General features: G+C 48.2%; 1 protein-coding gene across 1 annotated transcript; it reads left to right on the top strand.

The window, feature by feature from the left end:
- Positions 1-4,030: 4,030 nt before the first annotated feature.
- LOC132020707 (keratin, type II cytoskeletal 2 epidermal) lies at positions 4,031-11,592 on the top strand. The gene is made up of 10 exons (XM_059404858.1): positions 4,031-4,310; positions 4,344-4,660; positions 5,621-5,835; positions 6,180-6,240; positions 6,984-7,079; positions 7,717-7,881; positions 8,184-8,309; positions 9,129-9,349; positions 10,647-10,681; positions 10,779-11,592. The coding sequence occupies exons 1-10, from the start codon at positions 4,031-4,033 to the stop codon at positions 11,243-11,245; spliced, it is 1,983 nt and encodes a 660-aa protein (XP_059260841.1). The 3' UTR covers positions 11,246-11,592.
- Positions 11,593-16,011: the final 4,419 nt, after the last annotated feature.

Here is a 16,011-nt window from a genome sequence, read left to right as displayed (position 1 = left end):
TGCTGGAGTTCAAGCAGCATGCTGTGAGGCCCTGCTGTGTCCTGGGCAGTGTCCCTGCCCTTATCCTTTCTGTTTCTGTTGCTTTCCAAAATGGGTCCACAATGTAGAGTGTTGGGCATTTCATGGTGTGGGAGCCTGGCCGTCCACAAGCCTGGCTTCTTACAATCAGTTTGACTGGGACACCTTCAAACCTTCAAATCAACAGACATGGGGTTCATGGCCAAAAAAAAAAAAAAAAAAAAAAAAAGAGTCAAATTAAAAAACAACAACAACCAAAAAGGACACATCAGATAGGAAAGGAGCAGTTAAGGCTGAATGGATGACCCTGGGACTAGGGAAATGAGCAGAGTTAAGATAATCATTGACAATGACTTGTCCCCGAGGAGATACTGAGTGGGTGGCTCCCGCTAGGAGCCTCTAAGCCTCCTGTCCTAAATACCTTTGGTCCCAGAGCCACCAGGCTTTGGAACATCATCTAGACCCTCTGGTGGAGTACTCCCCACTTAGCAACCAGTGTGAGGATGGGATAGGACATCTGCTGCCTTTACAGATCTCTGCTGTAAGCTGGCCTGTAGATGCCTTATTTCCAGCTTGTGTGCTTTCTGAACATTTTGACACTATTGGGTTCTGCCTGGCTGTTAGTCCTTATAGCACCCTGAAATCAGCACCTGGGGCTGGAAGAGGAGGGTTTGTTTTTTATGTTTTGTGTTTGAAATCTAATCACTTGGTTTCAGCAGCTTGGTTCAGTGATACTTGAGTCCTTGGAAGGAGAGACTCACCTTGCTGGTCTGTGGAGGGGAGCCCCTCCCTGACCGGGCTGAGTCAGAAGCCTGAGACAAGGTCCAGGTGGAATCCTTGAGGAGCAGGTGCAGGGCAGCCTGTGAAGACTCAAGCATTGGTCGCATCACATTCCAGTGTCAGGGAAGGCTGCTAATTCCCAATCCCAAACCCTAAGCATGATTATTGGATCCTAGACTTATTCTCTGAGCACCTGCTCTGTGCTGAATGGTTGGAGGTTTGGGATAAAGATGAATGTGACCTTAGCTCACGTCCAGGGATGTGGCTCCTTGCCACATAAGGAGGACATAGCAGGCTGTGAGAGAGGTCCAAGGGAGTGTGTGGAGGGTGGAGGTGGCAGGGGCGGGAGGGGCATTCAGTCCTGCTAGGAGAGTCTGCCCTCAGCATCCATGTGTATTTCTTACTGGCTGAATGGTTCCCTTCACACTGGTGGCTTGCCTTTCTGTTCCACTGGCCAGGTTAGAGGTTTTTGAAAACTTATGAGGGAAAGCATTTAGGGGTCTATGCTTGCCAGCAGCATGTTGAAAGAAGGATTTTGTCCTGCAGGATGATCCCTCTTCTGTTATCAGAGATAGCAAAGCTTAAAGCTCATTATACCAACAGGTCAACATCCTTGTGTTATAGTCAGGATCCAGAGCAAATGTTCCCATTTTATAGGTGAAGGCGTTGAGGATCACAGTTGAAGTCAGCTGCTAAGTCACAGCCAGAACTGAGTCTTCACTCCCTTGCACTGCCTTAGAGAGAATGTGGGACATGTTATTTGGATGAGCACACTGAGGTGATATAAAAGGTGAAGTTTAGAAATAATGGAAATAAAATGCTGTCTAATATTTACGCACATGGACATTATGTAAAAGGTATGAAAAGTATGGAAGTAAAATGGTATATGACATCAAAGTCAAGGGAAGAGGAGGACTCTCCTTTCTCAACTTGACTTTCAAAAACTGGAAATAGGTCTAGAAAGGGAAGGTATCCAGTAGAGAGAATGGGAAGGGAGACTCGGAGTAAAAGCAGAATCACAGAGCAGGAACACATGCAGATTGTCTGCCTGGCACAAGCCTGGGGCATAATAGATGCTTGATAAATGTCCATTCCTTTCCTTCACAGAGGGACTAAGACAATCCTGAGGCTGGCATGGCCTGGGCACAGTCATGGTGGAGTAATGGACAATTAGGGCGTTGTTCAGATAGCCACAGATAAGGACACATTTGACTTTGGATTGAGGTTCTCTCCAAATCTTTCAGCCTCAGGATTTATTGGCATGATTATGATTATATAAGCCAGATTGGGGTTAAAAAACCAAAGTGGCATATGGGCTTGCTTCGTTCAGCGTTCTCTTACTGCAAAGCAAGTAACAGGAACCGGTAGCTCCCTGTTCTTCACCCTCATTCCTGCTCTGGCCTTGTTGCTAAGACACAGGATTGGAGATTGAGGGGAGGGGATATGGGAAGGAAAATGACACTTTCCGAGTTTCTGCTACTAACTAGGAGCTGCATTTAGCACATGCATATAGGCTCCATTCTGTTTTTGCACTAGCCATATTCTTCTTCTCATTCGCTTTTGGAAATGAGGAAATTCAGGCTCAAAGAGCATTTTGAATGATCCAGGGTCATTTAACTAAGATACAGTGAAATTGAGACTTAAACTCAAAATTTATGGTTTTTTTTGGTCTTGTGATGTATGTATCTTTAATAAAGTATCATGCTGTATGCTCTTTTTAAAAAAAATTTATTTTTTAAAAATTTCTTTTCAGTGTTCCAGAATGCATTGTTTATGAACGACACCCAGTGTTCTATGCAATATGTGCCCTCCATAATACCCATCATCAGGCTCACCCAACCTCCCACCCCCAAAACTTAAGTTTTTTATGTTATGTTATGTTATGCTCTCTTTCTCCTGGCCCCTGAGAAATTCTGGTTTTCTAACTCACGGGCCTACATGGAATGCATGCCCTTAGCACCAGAAAGGAGGAGATAGTTTGTTTCACCCAAAATAATAGTGATACCTAACATTTGTATCATGTCATGGTTTTCAGAAAACTTGGTGTGAGTTTCCCATTTTATAGCTAAGAATACAGAGCCTCAACATTGAATTTAAAGTCACAGAGCCAGGAAATCACTAACTGCAATTCACAGTTAGACCATCTGACCTTAAGTTCCAGTCCAGGACGCATGTGCCTGGCTACACAGGCAAAGGAAGGACTGTGATTGAGTTTAGGTGTGGAAGCTCTCTGCATTTGGTGACTCAATGTGTTTTCCGATACTCATCCATCCCTGGTAATCTTGAGAAGTCAGACTTCCTGGATGTTCAGCAGAATCACCCGATAATCCACGATTAGTGACTAGTTACATCAATATACCCTTGGACCTCAGAGTTATGGAAAGCCTTTGATGGCAACCTCTTTTGAGTACCCAGAGTCAGACAGACCTGGGAATAGAGAAGTTTTTCCTAAGTCCCTCATCCTCTGGGTTTTCAAATCGAAAAATGACAGAGTTGATAGCTGGAAAGACTTTTGTTGCAAGAAAGAAAATTCTCCTCTTTTTAGTGACTGGCTCTTGTGCTCTCCTGGTGTAGCAGGGTGGAAGGACTTAAGATACTTTGAAAAATGATAACCCTTCTGAAGCATCCTAGCCAACTTCTTTCTGTAAGAGTATGAATACTTGCCCACGTGACATTTGTACTCCACGAAAGCACTTGTAGACATTCTTCCTGGAGCAGAGGGAGAGAAGCAAGGACTCTGAAGCTGCTACTGAGGGGCCCCATGAAGTTAATAAACCTGTCACCTCTTTCATCAGCCTCATCGGGTGGCAAGCCGGCACAGGCCCGGTGGTAGTTGCCCTCCTTTGGGTTGGTCCAGAGCAGGGAACAGCATTCTGCAGAAGGTCTATTTTTCAGATTGAGAAACCCACGTCCTGATCTCCTCTTTTGATGATTTCACAAAAATCGAATTGCATGACAGATGCCCAGATAAACAGGAGAAGTTTGCAGTCAAAGCAAGTTTTGGGATGGAGCTGATTAGTAGATTTTTAATGGCTATTAGCTTGATAATCACTAACCAGGTGTAGCTTCCAGGCAGACCAAACCCATGCATAAAGTGTGTCCACACCCATGCACACCAACACCTAGTCGGCAGGTATAAAAGGGGACCCTGACAGTCTCCCGACAGCAGAGCATAGTCTCCAGCCTTAACTCATCTCGGAAACCTCAATTTTCCTCGCTGGGCAGAGGCATCATGAGCTGTCAGATCTCGTGCAAATCTCGAAGAGGAGGAGGAGGAGGAGGTGGAGGATTCCGGGGTTTTAGCAGCGGTTCAGCTGTGGTCTCCGGTGGGAGCCGGAGATCGGCCTCTAGCTTCTCCTGCTTGAGCCGCCATGGTGGTGGCGGAGGGGGCTATGGCGGCGGCTTTGGCAGTCGGAGTCTTGTTGGCCTTGGAGGCACCAAGAGCATCTCCATTAGTGTGGCTGGAGGAGGTGGAAGCTTTGGCTCCGGTGGTGGATTTGGTGGCAGAGGAGGTGGCTTTGGAGGCGGCATTGGCTTCGGTGGAGGCGGCTTCGGAGGCGGCAGCGGCTTCGGTGGTGGCAGCGGCTTCGGTGGAGGCGGCTTTGGCGGAGGCAGTGGCTTCGGTGGAGGCGGCTTTGGCGGAGGACGCTTTGGAGGTGGTGGTGGCTTTGGGGGTTTTGGGGGTCCTGGTGGTGTTGGGCCTGGAGGATTCCCTGGTGGAGGCATCCACGAAGTCTCCATCAACCAGAGCCTCCTGCAGCCTCTCAATGTGAAAATTGACCCAGAGATTCAGAATGTCAAGTCTCAGGAGCGGGAACAGATCAAAACGCTCAACAACAAATTTGCTTCTTTCATTGACAAGGTGAGTCATGAGAAGCTGGCTCGGTCTGATGCTCAGGATGCCCTACTTCCACTGCTCACTGGAAAGTAAACAGCAGAGATTCATTTCTTTTAGGAGCCCTTGATGTAGTCCAGCTAGCATGGCTTATCTCCCAAATGGGAAAGATGCTGTCTTCCTGAGCTGTGTCTTCTGAAATAGTCTGCAGTTAGGAATTATGGATGCCTTTGGCTTTATTGTTTCAGCCTAAATAAGTAAGATTGTTGGAAAATACTGAAAATCATGGGAAAACTGATCTAGACAAGTAATGGACTGAGGAGTCAGGCCAAGTGGCAGCAGGTATTGGAAGAAGTTGGCAAGACATCTTCTGAGATAGTCTTTCCTTCCCTGGAAGTTATCACTCTCTTAAGTTCTGGAAAGCTGAACCTGCTTGGGGACGAATGAAATTCCTGCCTTCAAGAGAAGCATTCTCAGTTTTGTGACCTGTAGCATCTTTGTGGGTGTCACTTTTGAGCATTCCAGGATCTTATCCTGTTTCAAGGCAGATGAACTTGCCTAAGAAATTTATGAGGCTCTTAAAAATCAGCCCGAGGAGCCCTGCCCTGTGGTGCTCTCACACTTAGCACCTTCAGGAGCAGTGCCAGTGGACGCCTATTTTTGGTTTGCCCAAGACTTTCTGGGACTTGCCGGGAATTCAACCAGAATGGGAGAGGGAAATGGCCTGGAGTCTTGGGAGCAGCTGCAAATAAGATAGTGGGCGGTGTACTAGGAAAAGGAGTTCTCTGCATTGGAAAGTACCAGATGTAACATTAGGAGTCTGCGGAGATAGGGAGTTCGGGCTGGATCCAGCATCCATCTTGTGAGCACCAAGTCACGTAAACTTCCTTATGTCCTGAAGCAGGGTCAGGGCTGTCTCTGGCAAATGAGGCCTGCTGGTGGGAGGGGCATTCCAGAGCTCCTGCACTCTTCCTCTGGTCCCTGCAGGTGCGGTTCCTGGAGCAGCAGAACCAGGTGCTGCAGACCAAGTGGGAGCTGCTGCAGCAGCTGGATGTGAGCACCCGCACCACCAACCTGGAGCCCATCTTTCAAGCGTACATTGCCAAGCTGAAGAAATACGTGGATACGCTCTCTGCAGAACGAACATCCCAAGATTCAGAGCTGAACAACATGCAGGATCTTGTTGAGGATTTTAAGAAGAAGTAGGTGGCCGAGTAAATGCTGAGTAAATAGCGATCGTAGCCATCCGCTCTTTCCTCTAGGAGGCCACTCATATCCCCCTTGCGTTTGGGGTGATAATTTGTGTGTGCCAATTCTTTGTGAGGAAGACATTGAGGGCTTTAGAGTTCATGTTTTCTTCACACGTTTGGGAGTTAATTTATAGAAATGCATCATTATTTGGGACATCACAGTTACCATTTGGAGAGTGAGGGAGTATTTCATACTCAGGGAGTGGAGGATTTGGGATGAGTCCAGTAGGAAAAGGAAAAGAAAAAAGTAAACAAAGTAGAACTAATCTAACAGCTTTGTCCCTGGGTCCCTACAGGTATGAGGATGAAATCAACAAGCGCACAGCTGCTGAGAATGATTTTGTGACCCTCAAAAAGGTGAGCAAGAGAATGTCATGGCTGGGTGGGACTGAGGGGGCTTCAGAGGCCCACCAGGTCCAGGCAGACAGGCTGGGGAATATCTCTGAGTGGAAACAGCAGTAACCAGGGGAAAGAGGTGAAACATGTCCACTGCTCGTTCTCTTGAAAACAGGTGTCTCTACAGTTCAAGCTTCTGGAGCTGTTCTGCACATTTGCCAGAGCATTTCCACCAATAACCTCCTTCAAGCCTATATTGGGCTGTGCACGATGCAAACATAGAGAACACTTCAATTTTCTTCTAAAGTGCTGAGGAAGGGATGGACCCCCCTTAGAATGCCTCTGTTGTGCTGACGAGTTCAGGCTAGAAGGCAGAAGCTTTGGTGTAAAATCCAGAGAAGATCAGGAGAGATGGGATGGACAGACAGGATGGGAGAGTTGAGGACTGTTAAAAGCCACAGAGGTCCCGTAGTGGCAACGCACAGTGTCTCAAGCAGGAGGGAGAGAATGGTTGACAAAGCTTGTCCCGCCAGAGCTCCGATGGGAGTGTGTGATCAGTGAACGAGGGCATGGGGGCCCCTAGTCGAGATGCATTGTAGGCTCTGTGCCAAATGACATTGTGGATACCTGGCTCAACTGGGGTGCCTGGGGTGTTGGAGAGCAGCTGACAGGGACTGGGTGGAAGAGAGAGACAAAGAGAGGGTGGGGCTCAGACCTTGAGCCATGCGTGAGTTTCGCCAGAGGGCCCTTCACGTTTTTTGTAGGATGTGGACAATACCTACATGGCCAAGGTGGAGCTGCAGGCCAAGACAGACGTGCTGACCCAGGAGATCGAGTTCATTAAATTCCTTTTTGATGCGGTAAGGAGGCTGCTCCTGGAGAGACCCTTGCTTCCCACCCTTCCCACCAAAGCAGTCCTTCCCAATGAGTGAAAAGGTGGGATGAGTGGAGTTTAGGGACTGGGTGACTCCCACTTGCCACCATTCTAGACCACTATGGGGTTTCTGGGGTATAGTTCTTGGAGGAGAGGAATTATCTCCTCTGATGTCACAGGAAGGCAGGCTCAGGAAACACAGGACAACATCCCTCCACTCCATTCCTCAAATGTCCAGCTGCCCTTAGGTAGAGCACTATCTTTTTCCCATCCCTATGTCTAATGTACTCCAGACCACTCCTCCATGCCCATGTGTACACATATCTTCTGAAACATTTGTCATTCACAGGTTTCTTTCTGGGGGCATCAAACTTAACAAAACTATCTAAATGGTGAAGGTTATCCAGCAGGAGGCTCAGAAATAGGCTCCTCTCCCATAATTCTCTGGACATCCTTGGCAGAGGCCTGGGATTGGTGGCTGTCTCACTTTTATTCCACCCACCGAACCCCACTCAACTTAGTCTGAGCATCTATATTTCCCTAATACCAGGGAGGCGGATGCCTCCTCACAGCCTTTGTCTGTGGGCAGGGAAACCATGGCCAGACCTCCTGTTGTGTTGCAGGAGCTGTCCCAGATGCAGCAGACTATCACCGACACCAATGTCATTCTGTCCATGGACAACAACCGCAGCCTGGACCTAGACAGCATCATCTCTGAGGTCCGGAGCCAGTATGAGGAGATTGCCCAGAAGAGCAAGGCCGAGGCTGAGGCACTGTACCACAGCAAGGTAAGTATGCAGAGAGAAGAGAGAGCCACAGCTGTCTGACATGCTGGGTTTCACCTTGGCTGGAGAGCATCCGTGAGATGATGGGTGCCTTTGTCTAATGGCAGTTGGGCATCATTCCCAAGCAAGAGTGAACACAGGACCACAACTGCCCTCAACTGAGAATGGCACCGAGTCCTTTTGGGGATATGAGATAGCTCCCCACCTCTCTCAAAGGCAGCTTGGTTGACCCACCCTGTATTAGACTTTCCTGGGCTCAAGATAGGCTTCCTTTAAGCTGCCACTGTCCTCCTCTTCCCATACAGTATGAAGAACTCCAGGTGACTGCAGGGAAACACGGAGACAGCCTGAAGGAGGTTAAGATGGAGATCAGCGAGCTGAACCGCATGATCCAGAGGCTGCAAGGGGAGATCGCTCACGTGAAGAAGCAGGTAGGCACAGCCCTCAGGGCTGTGTGGCTCCGGGGGTCGAGCCCGGCTCATGTGGATGGGAGGTTGTGTGTGTGTGTGTGTAGGGAGTGGAAGTGTGTGAGTATGTGTGTGAGAGAGAATAAGAGAGAGGAGAACCTGAGAAATTCTAATCTAGCATATGTGGATCCCAAACATCTTGAGTGTAACATAATTTAAGGCTTGTAACAATTTTTATGGTGGTCTAAGAGATTCCAAAGTAAGGATCGGTGCAGGGAAAGTACAGTGTTACCTTTCAGATCGCTTCCACAAATGAAAGGGAGTGATAACAAATAAAGCACAAGGTCATCTGGCTGGACAGGGGGAGGGTTGGAGTCTCCGCACTGGGTGCCAACCCTAAGCACCAGCAGTGGCGTGGTGGGAGGGTAATGGCTGTGGCAAGGAGATGGCCAGGGGATGGACTTTAGCTTGGAAGAAATCACGTGGGATGGAGAGTTGACTCCAGGGTCAGCAGAAGTTCTATGAAGTGGTCCATATCCGAGGTTTCCATTTGCAGCTGTAAACTAGGATAATGTCCTGTGTTATGAGGACAAAAGTCATTATGGGGAAAGCATAAGGGTCTAGTCAGAGGTGACTGGAAGATGATGCCCTGGAGATGACAGCAGGTCTTGGCATCACTGTTTGTGACTCGCATTAACTCCAGAGGGACCCAACCCTTCCAGGGCCAGTGAGTCTGGCTTCCCACACATTCATTTGTCCTGAACACGTTCATTTCCCTTCCCCACCTGCCAGGCAGATTCCACTCTCCATAACCAACAGAAATCTTTTCTCCCTTTCTCCCAGTGTAAGAGTGTGCAAGAAGCCATCGCAGATGCTGAGCAGAAGGGAGAACATGCCCTCAAAGATGCTCAGAGCAAGCTCTCTGACCTGGAGGATGCCCTGCAGCAGGCCCGGGAGGACCTGGCCCGACTGCTGCGCGACTACCAGGAGCTCATGAACGTCAAGCTGGCCTTGGACGTGGAGATCGCTACCTACCGCAAGCTGCTGGAGGGCGAGGAGTGCAGGTGAGGGGCGCTGGGAAGGCCGAAGCTCCTAGAACCTAGAACCAGGAAGGAAGACTAAGGCAGGGACAGCTGGGGGTGGAGCAGGGCCTTCTGACAGCTGAGAGCTAACCTCACTATGTTCCTCAAATAGCCATTCATGACCCAAAGCATTTAGTGTACAGTTGTAGATTTATCAGTACAGGAATGACTGTCCAAGCATATTAAACTAAGCAATAAGTTAATCTTGGTCTCTCCTGAAAAAGAAAATAAAATTTGGTGTTAGCAGGTCAGTCCTAGACAGCCTGAAACACTGGCTTATGGGTAAGCAGGGTTCATGGTGTCTTTTCCCTTCACCCGTGACCCAGAGCAGGAGACCACGTTGGAAGGCTCTGACTGGCTGAGGCATGACTGGCTGGCTGTTCCCTGGCAGCGGTGCCAGGCCTGGTTCTGTGCAGATTTCCAGGGTGACAAACTCCCAAAAGGGAACCTTTCCTTCCCCTGTCTGAAGACCTTGTCTGAGCCCTTTGTCTGTGTTAGCAATATCCCCAGTGATTTTATCTGGCTGAAGCAACCAGAAGGGGACAAGGTAGCCCAGGCCACCAGCAAGCCAGCATGACAGGGAAGGAGCAAGGGCATGCCCCCTACCCCTAGCCAGCAGGAAGAAGTGGGAAAGATTTCGGATGCAGCCAAGGAGGTGGGGCAGGAGGATAGAATAGGGGAGGTTGTACAGGGTTGCAGTTCTTTCTGAATTAGATGCTCACAGTGCAGACTTGTTTCAAAATTTCTAGTGTGGCCTGGATTCGGAATAGCAGAAACCCTCTGAAGGATTTAAATACAAAAACGGGTTGTGCATCAGAAGTGAATTTGCTTTTTGATCATTTTCATCTGAGCCAAAAATTGAGATGCGGGGGTGCCTGGGTGGCTCAGTGGGTTAAGCCTCTGCCTTCAGCTCAGGTCATGATCTCAGGGTCCTGGGATCAAGCCCCGCATCGGGCTCTCTGCTCAGCAGGGAGCCTGCTTTCCCATCTCTCTCTGCCTGCCTCTGGCTATTTGTGATCTCTCTCTCTCTGTCAAATAAATAAATAAAATCTTTAAAGAAAAAAAAAAAAGAAAAAAACTGAGATGCGTTGGGCTGCTATGCTATGTGGACAAACATGGGGCCTGCCCATCTCTGTGGTCTGGCAGCACCGAAGACAGCGGCTCTGGAAGGTCCTGGTGGCTAATGGTCGAGGTGCCTGCTTGCAGGTGGAAGCTCTAGAACAATAAGTACATGGAACCTAAGGGCCCTGCCATGAGCTATTTTCTCTTTCCCTGACAGGATGTCTGGAGACCTCAGTAGCAACGTCACTGTGTGTAAGTAGTGGGGTTTTCCTGTCCTGTGTGGGGTGTGTCGGGAGGACACAGGCGTTGGCAGTCATAATTTCCATGGGGACGCCATCTTTTTCTGCAGCTGTGACCAGCAGCAGCGTATCTTCGAGTGTGGCCTCCAAGACTGGCTTTGGAGGCTATGGTTCTGGAGGTAGAGGATCCGGTTCTGGAGGAGGCGGAGGCTACAGCTCTGGAAGTTCAAGTTACAGCTCTGGAGGCAGAGGCTCAAGCTCCAGAGGTGGCGGTGGAGTGGGCTATGGCTCTGGTGGGGGCTCCAGAGGAGGCTCTGGCTCTGGAGGAGGATACAGCTCTGGAGGCAGCTCCAGAGGAGGCTCTGGCTCTGGAGGTGGCAGTGGAGGAAAATACAGCTCTGGAGGAGGATATGGCTCTGGAGGCAGCTCTAGAGGAGGTGCCGGCTCTGGGGGAGGCTCTGGATCTGGAGGGGGATACGGCTCTGGAGGTGGCTCTAGAGGGGGTTCCAGCTCTGAAAAGGGGGGTTCTGGCTCAGGTGAAGGTTATGGTTCCAGCGTGACCTTCTCTTTTAGATAAGGATGGAGTTCCCCTCTTGACTCTTCTGCTTTAGAATGTAGAAGCCTGTCTCTGTACATCCAATTGACAGCAAGTCAAACCTCGTGATCCACCTCTGAGGGCATTCTGGAAGAAAGGGATGCCCACATACCATGTTTGAAATATCTTCTCTCCACACCAATTAGTTGGAGCCAGTGACACTGTCTGAACCCTAGGGAAGGCTCTGCACTGCCTGGGCTTGGACTTCCTGCCGTGGCCCCTTTTCTGGCCCCTCCTTGCATCACCCACTTGGTGGTCCTTCTCCTGATGACTATTCTGTGAAGGGCCCCATCTCAAAGCCTGTACCTGTCTCATGACCCTGCCCCCAGAGAAACATGTTTCTGTGTATATAGCCCACCTTGCTGGCTCTGCATCTGAAGTTCTGTGGTCTTGGTGTCTGCACAATAAACCTCATTTGCAATGGATAACATGTGGTGTGTGTTTAATGTCAAGCCTTGGCAGGAGTGGGTATCTAAGAGCTATTACTCATTGTTGTCTGATTGAAGATACCAGAAAATGGAGAGATTGGGAAGTGATAAAAGACAAGCTTCCTGGAGCAGGGACATGTTGTCCTGAGGCAGTGTGGCTGGGAGAAGCCAAGGGTATTTTTTTCTGGAAGTCTTTAAGAACAGAGACAGGAGGGGCTAGCCCTGGAGTCAGGGTGTGAGGGTGATGTTCTTATAAAGTATTCTCCAGATCTGGGAACTGTGATATTGCCAGGAGGATGATGATGGGATTTGTGGAAAATTCTCTTTCCCTGAAAAAGCCACTCTTAACAAGCTTTTCCCACAACTACCCCCACCCATCAACCCCCCCCCCCAACTGTCTTCTGACAAGAGCTCTGACCTGAGGTCCCTTCTCCTCAGGGCAAATCAGCTGAGCCCCTGGAGTTTCATCTAGGCTGTCTGCAGCTCTGAGCTTCCAATGTAAAATTCCCTTAGCTCAACCTAGGTCATGAACACTCTACACCCTTAAAGCCCTAAGTCCTTGGCAGGGGTTCTCGATGAAGGCTGAAGAAGAGGATCTGGGGAAGTCTCTGGGGAAGGACTATAAAGTAATCTCCAAAATAACCACTATTTTCACAGAACATTTCTCCACTTCCATCAGAGAAATCCCCCAACATATCCAACAGATACTGGACCATTTTCTTGTCTCACATCCAACTGCCCTCTAAGACCCCCTAGCCCTGGACATCCCAATCAGGGCAGACTTCCCCTGTGGTTGGGATGATTTCAGCCTCTTTCCCACAAAGGACTGTCACCTCACTGGAGCTTCCTGGTGCTGAGGAAGGGCTAGGCTCTTGAGGTTGGGATTAAACTGGCCAGAGTTGCCCAAATGGGAGTTGGTAGCTTTGGTTGGGTCAGGTCAAGCTATATGTATGTGGTATTCAATGCAGCAGATGTGGCTTAAAACCAGAAAAAAAAAAAAACCTAGGGGATTTTCTCCTCTTTCATCTTACTTTAGTTTCAAAATCTTGGTGAGGCCTTAGTTGAGTCTGTGAGACCCCTCTGCATCACTAGAGGCTATTGAGATGATTTCAAGAAAATCAGGGAGACATTAATAAGGAATAGATAGTTTCACCTGATCCCAGACCAGTTGTCCCCAGGTCTGAGGGTGTGGGACAGAAAGAGCTCTGAAGGCTACGGGCCACAGGGTGACAGACAGTACCTGAGGCTGATCAGTCCAGGGTGCTGTGCCTGCCACAGCCTTGGTTAGGTGGGGGAGGTCTGTGGAGGTGAGGGTGTCAGCTGGGAAGGGAAAGGACAAGGGGTCTGGCTGTTTTATAGTATATTTACTATGCAGGCATGAACATGGCCTTAAACAGGGCTAGTTTCCCAGACATTTAGGGCTGGAAGGGAGCTTTGGCATCAGTGATTCTGAGCTGCCAGTATAGGTAAGGAAACAGATGAAGTCCAGGGTGGGCATAGAAACCGGGCCTCCACTCCCCAAATCACACACTGCTTAAACCTTTGGGAACAGTAATCTGTACTGATAACATTCTGAGGGGAAAGAAGGTAAGGCAGGTAAGGTGGCAGCTTTTATTCTCAACGATCTTAATTGTTGAGACTATTGGTGGTATGAGTCTTTGACCCCTTCTATGGTTTGTACTCCTCACTTCTACCCTACCTGGGATGAAGTCCTTCTCTTTGGATCTACTCAGACTCGTGTTACTTTTATGTTGGGCTCCAAAACAGCAAAGCAAGACTGTAGATGAGCTCAGAGGGACACAGGCCTGAAGTCTGAAAGAAATCTGGCTGTAAGCAGGTAGTGGAGTGAGGCACCAGCTTTGGGGGTTGGATTTTCCTTTCCCTCTAAGTGTCACGGGAAACTAGTCCAGAATCTGGGTCACACACCTCCTACCTCTGCTCGTCTTCCACCAAATCTGGTAACTGACTTGTCAGGTTTTGGGCTTCAGAAGGGAGATGGGCACAGGCAAAATGGTTTACGAGCTCTATTTCCATAAAGAAGTGGGCTAAATATTTACATTCTGATGATGTGGCAGAGTACTTGGGAAGCCCTGTACTGTGGTTCCCTCCTTTCTCTACCTGTGAGTTCTTGTATGAATTCAAATGACCTTCTTTCCTCTTGACCCCTTTACCACACTGTTTCTTTCCTCTCAACTCAGATGAGAGTCCTTGGACAGCTTCCCGCCTCCAGAAAGTCTGCTTGAAGGGGATACTCAAGCTCTTCTTTGCTGTGACAAGGGGAAGACCTTTCATCAGGAGTTGGGAGATTTAAATGCTGACCTTCATGTGTTGGAGAGGATGTGGAGAAAGGGGAACCCTCTTCCACTGTTGGTGGAAATGCAAGTTGGTGCAGCCTTTTTGGAGAACAGTATGGAGATTCCTCAAGAAATTAAAAATAGAGCTTCCCTATGACCCTGCCATTGCACTCCTGGGTATTTACCCCAAAGATACAGATGTAGTGAAAAGAAGGGCCATCTGTACCCCAAGGTTTATAGCAGCAATGGCTACGGTCGCCAAACTGTGGAAAGAACCAAGATGCCCTTCAACAGATGAATGGATAAGGACGATGTGGTCCATATACACTATGGAGTATTATGCCTCCATCAGAAAGGATGAATACCCAACTTTTGTAGCAACATGGACAGGACTGGAAGAGATTATGCTGAGTGAAATAAGTCAAGCAGAGAGAGTCAATTATCATATGGTTTCACTTATTTGTGGAGCATAACAAAAAGCATGGAGGACATGGGGAGTTAGAGAGAAGAGGGTTGGGGTAAATTCGAAGGGGAGGTGAACCATGAGAGACTATGGACTCTGAAAAACAATCTGTGGGGTTTGAAGTGGCAGGGGGGTGGGAGGTTGGGGTACCAGGTGGTGGGTATTATAGAGGGCACAGATTGCATGGAGCACTGGGTGTGGTGAAAAAATAATGATACTGTTATGCTGAAAATAAATAAATTAAAAAATTATTTATATAAAAAAATAAAAAAATAAGAGTAGCAAAAGAGCAGATCTTATATAATACAACCGTTGCATGGTGTCCCCATTCAGCAATATATGTGCTTTCATCTTACAAGCTAAAAGTGTTTATCTTCAGTTACTTTTGGAACATCTTCACTGATAAGATAAACAGACTGTTACTTTAAATTTAATAAAAACAATCAGAATTTAAAAAAAAAATGCTGACCTTCACCTTGGAGGTAATTGCTGTGCAACATCAGACTAGCCATTCCTCTTTCCAAGGAGACAGAATGAGATTATCTCTACCTATCTCTTCAGCTCAGGTGGAAGGAGCCCTGTGTGTGCTGTCGAGTTGGTGAGGGTGGAGGGGGGATGGGATTTCAGTCAGGGAGGTCCAGAGAAGGGTATATTCCAAAGTGCATAGGGAGAGGCCAGAGCAAAAAAAGTTTTGGGACCCACTGCAGCTGGCTCTTTCTATGCCCATTTTTACTGGAAACTTCCTGAGGGCTGGGAGAATGCTTTCTCCAGCTCATGACCTTCCACAGAGATTGGTCCAGGGTTGAATGAGCCTGGGGTGCTCAAGAAAATGATTTTCAAAATAGTGATGACTGTCACGAGAATCCCAGCCTTTCCTCGATGAGGACAAAACAGAAAGGACTGTTACATTTTGCCTCTATCCGGGAAGCCCAGTCCCACCACCTCAGACCGCCTCTCTCCCAGGGGGCCCAGGCTGGTCTAGTAGCCAAAGTACACCACCTCCAAGCAGGGCTCCGAATCCATGCCGCCGCAGGTTCAATGCATTCAATATCTGATTCAATTAGACATCTATGTATTGAGTTCTGGAATCAGTCTGCCTTGGTCAAAGCCGGCCTCTACCTCTCCACTAGTTGAAGTATTTGGCAAAGCCTTTAATCCTTTGAACCTTAGTCTCTACTTCTAGAAACTGAAAATAATGGTGATATCTACTTCACAGTGCTGCCATGAGGATTAAATGAGATTATCTTTGTGAAGCACGGCACACATTCTGGAATACAGTGATCAGACAGTGAATGTTAGGGCTGCAGATGCTATTATTGCTGCTGCAGAAAGACATGGACTTACTAAAATGCCAGTGGTGAAAATTAGTAGTTACTTCCATTCTTTTGAGTGGTTTATATAACACTGAAGTTAAGTAGCAAGGGCAGATGTCCCCATTTGACAGATGACAAAACTGAGGCTGAAGAGCCCACAGTCAAGAAACTGGGAAGTAATGGAGCCATAACAAAGAATGAAGGGTGTACATCATTTCCACTATGCCCCCTTCTGTTTTCCTTCTTTGCC

Source organism: Mustela nigripes, chromosome 6, assembly GCF_022355385.1.
Source record: "Mustela nigripes isolate SB6536 chromosome 6, MUSNIG.SB6536, whole genome shotgun sequence".
Lineage (NCBI taxonomy): Eukaryota > Metazoa > Chordata > Mammalia > Carnivora > Mustelidae > Mustela > Mustela nigripes.
This window is presented reverse-complemented; position numbering and strand designations above follow the sequence as displayed.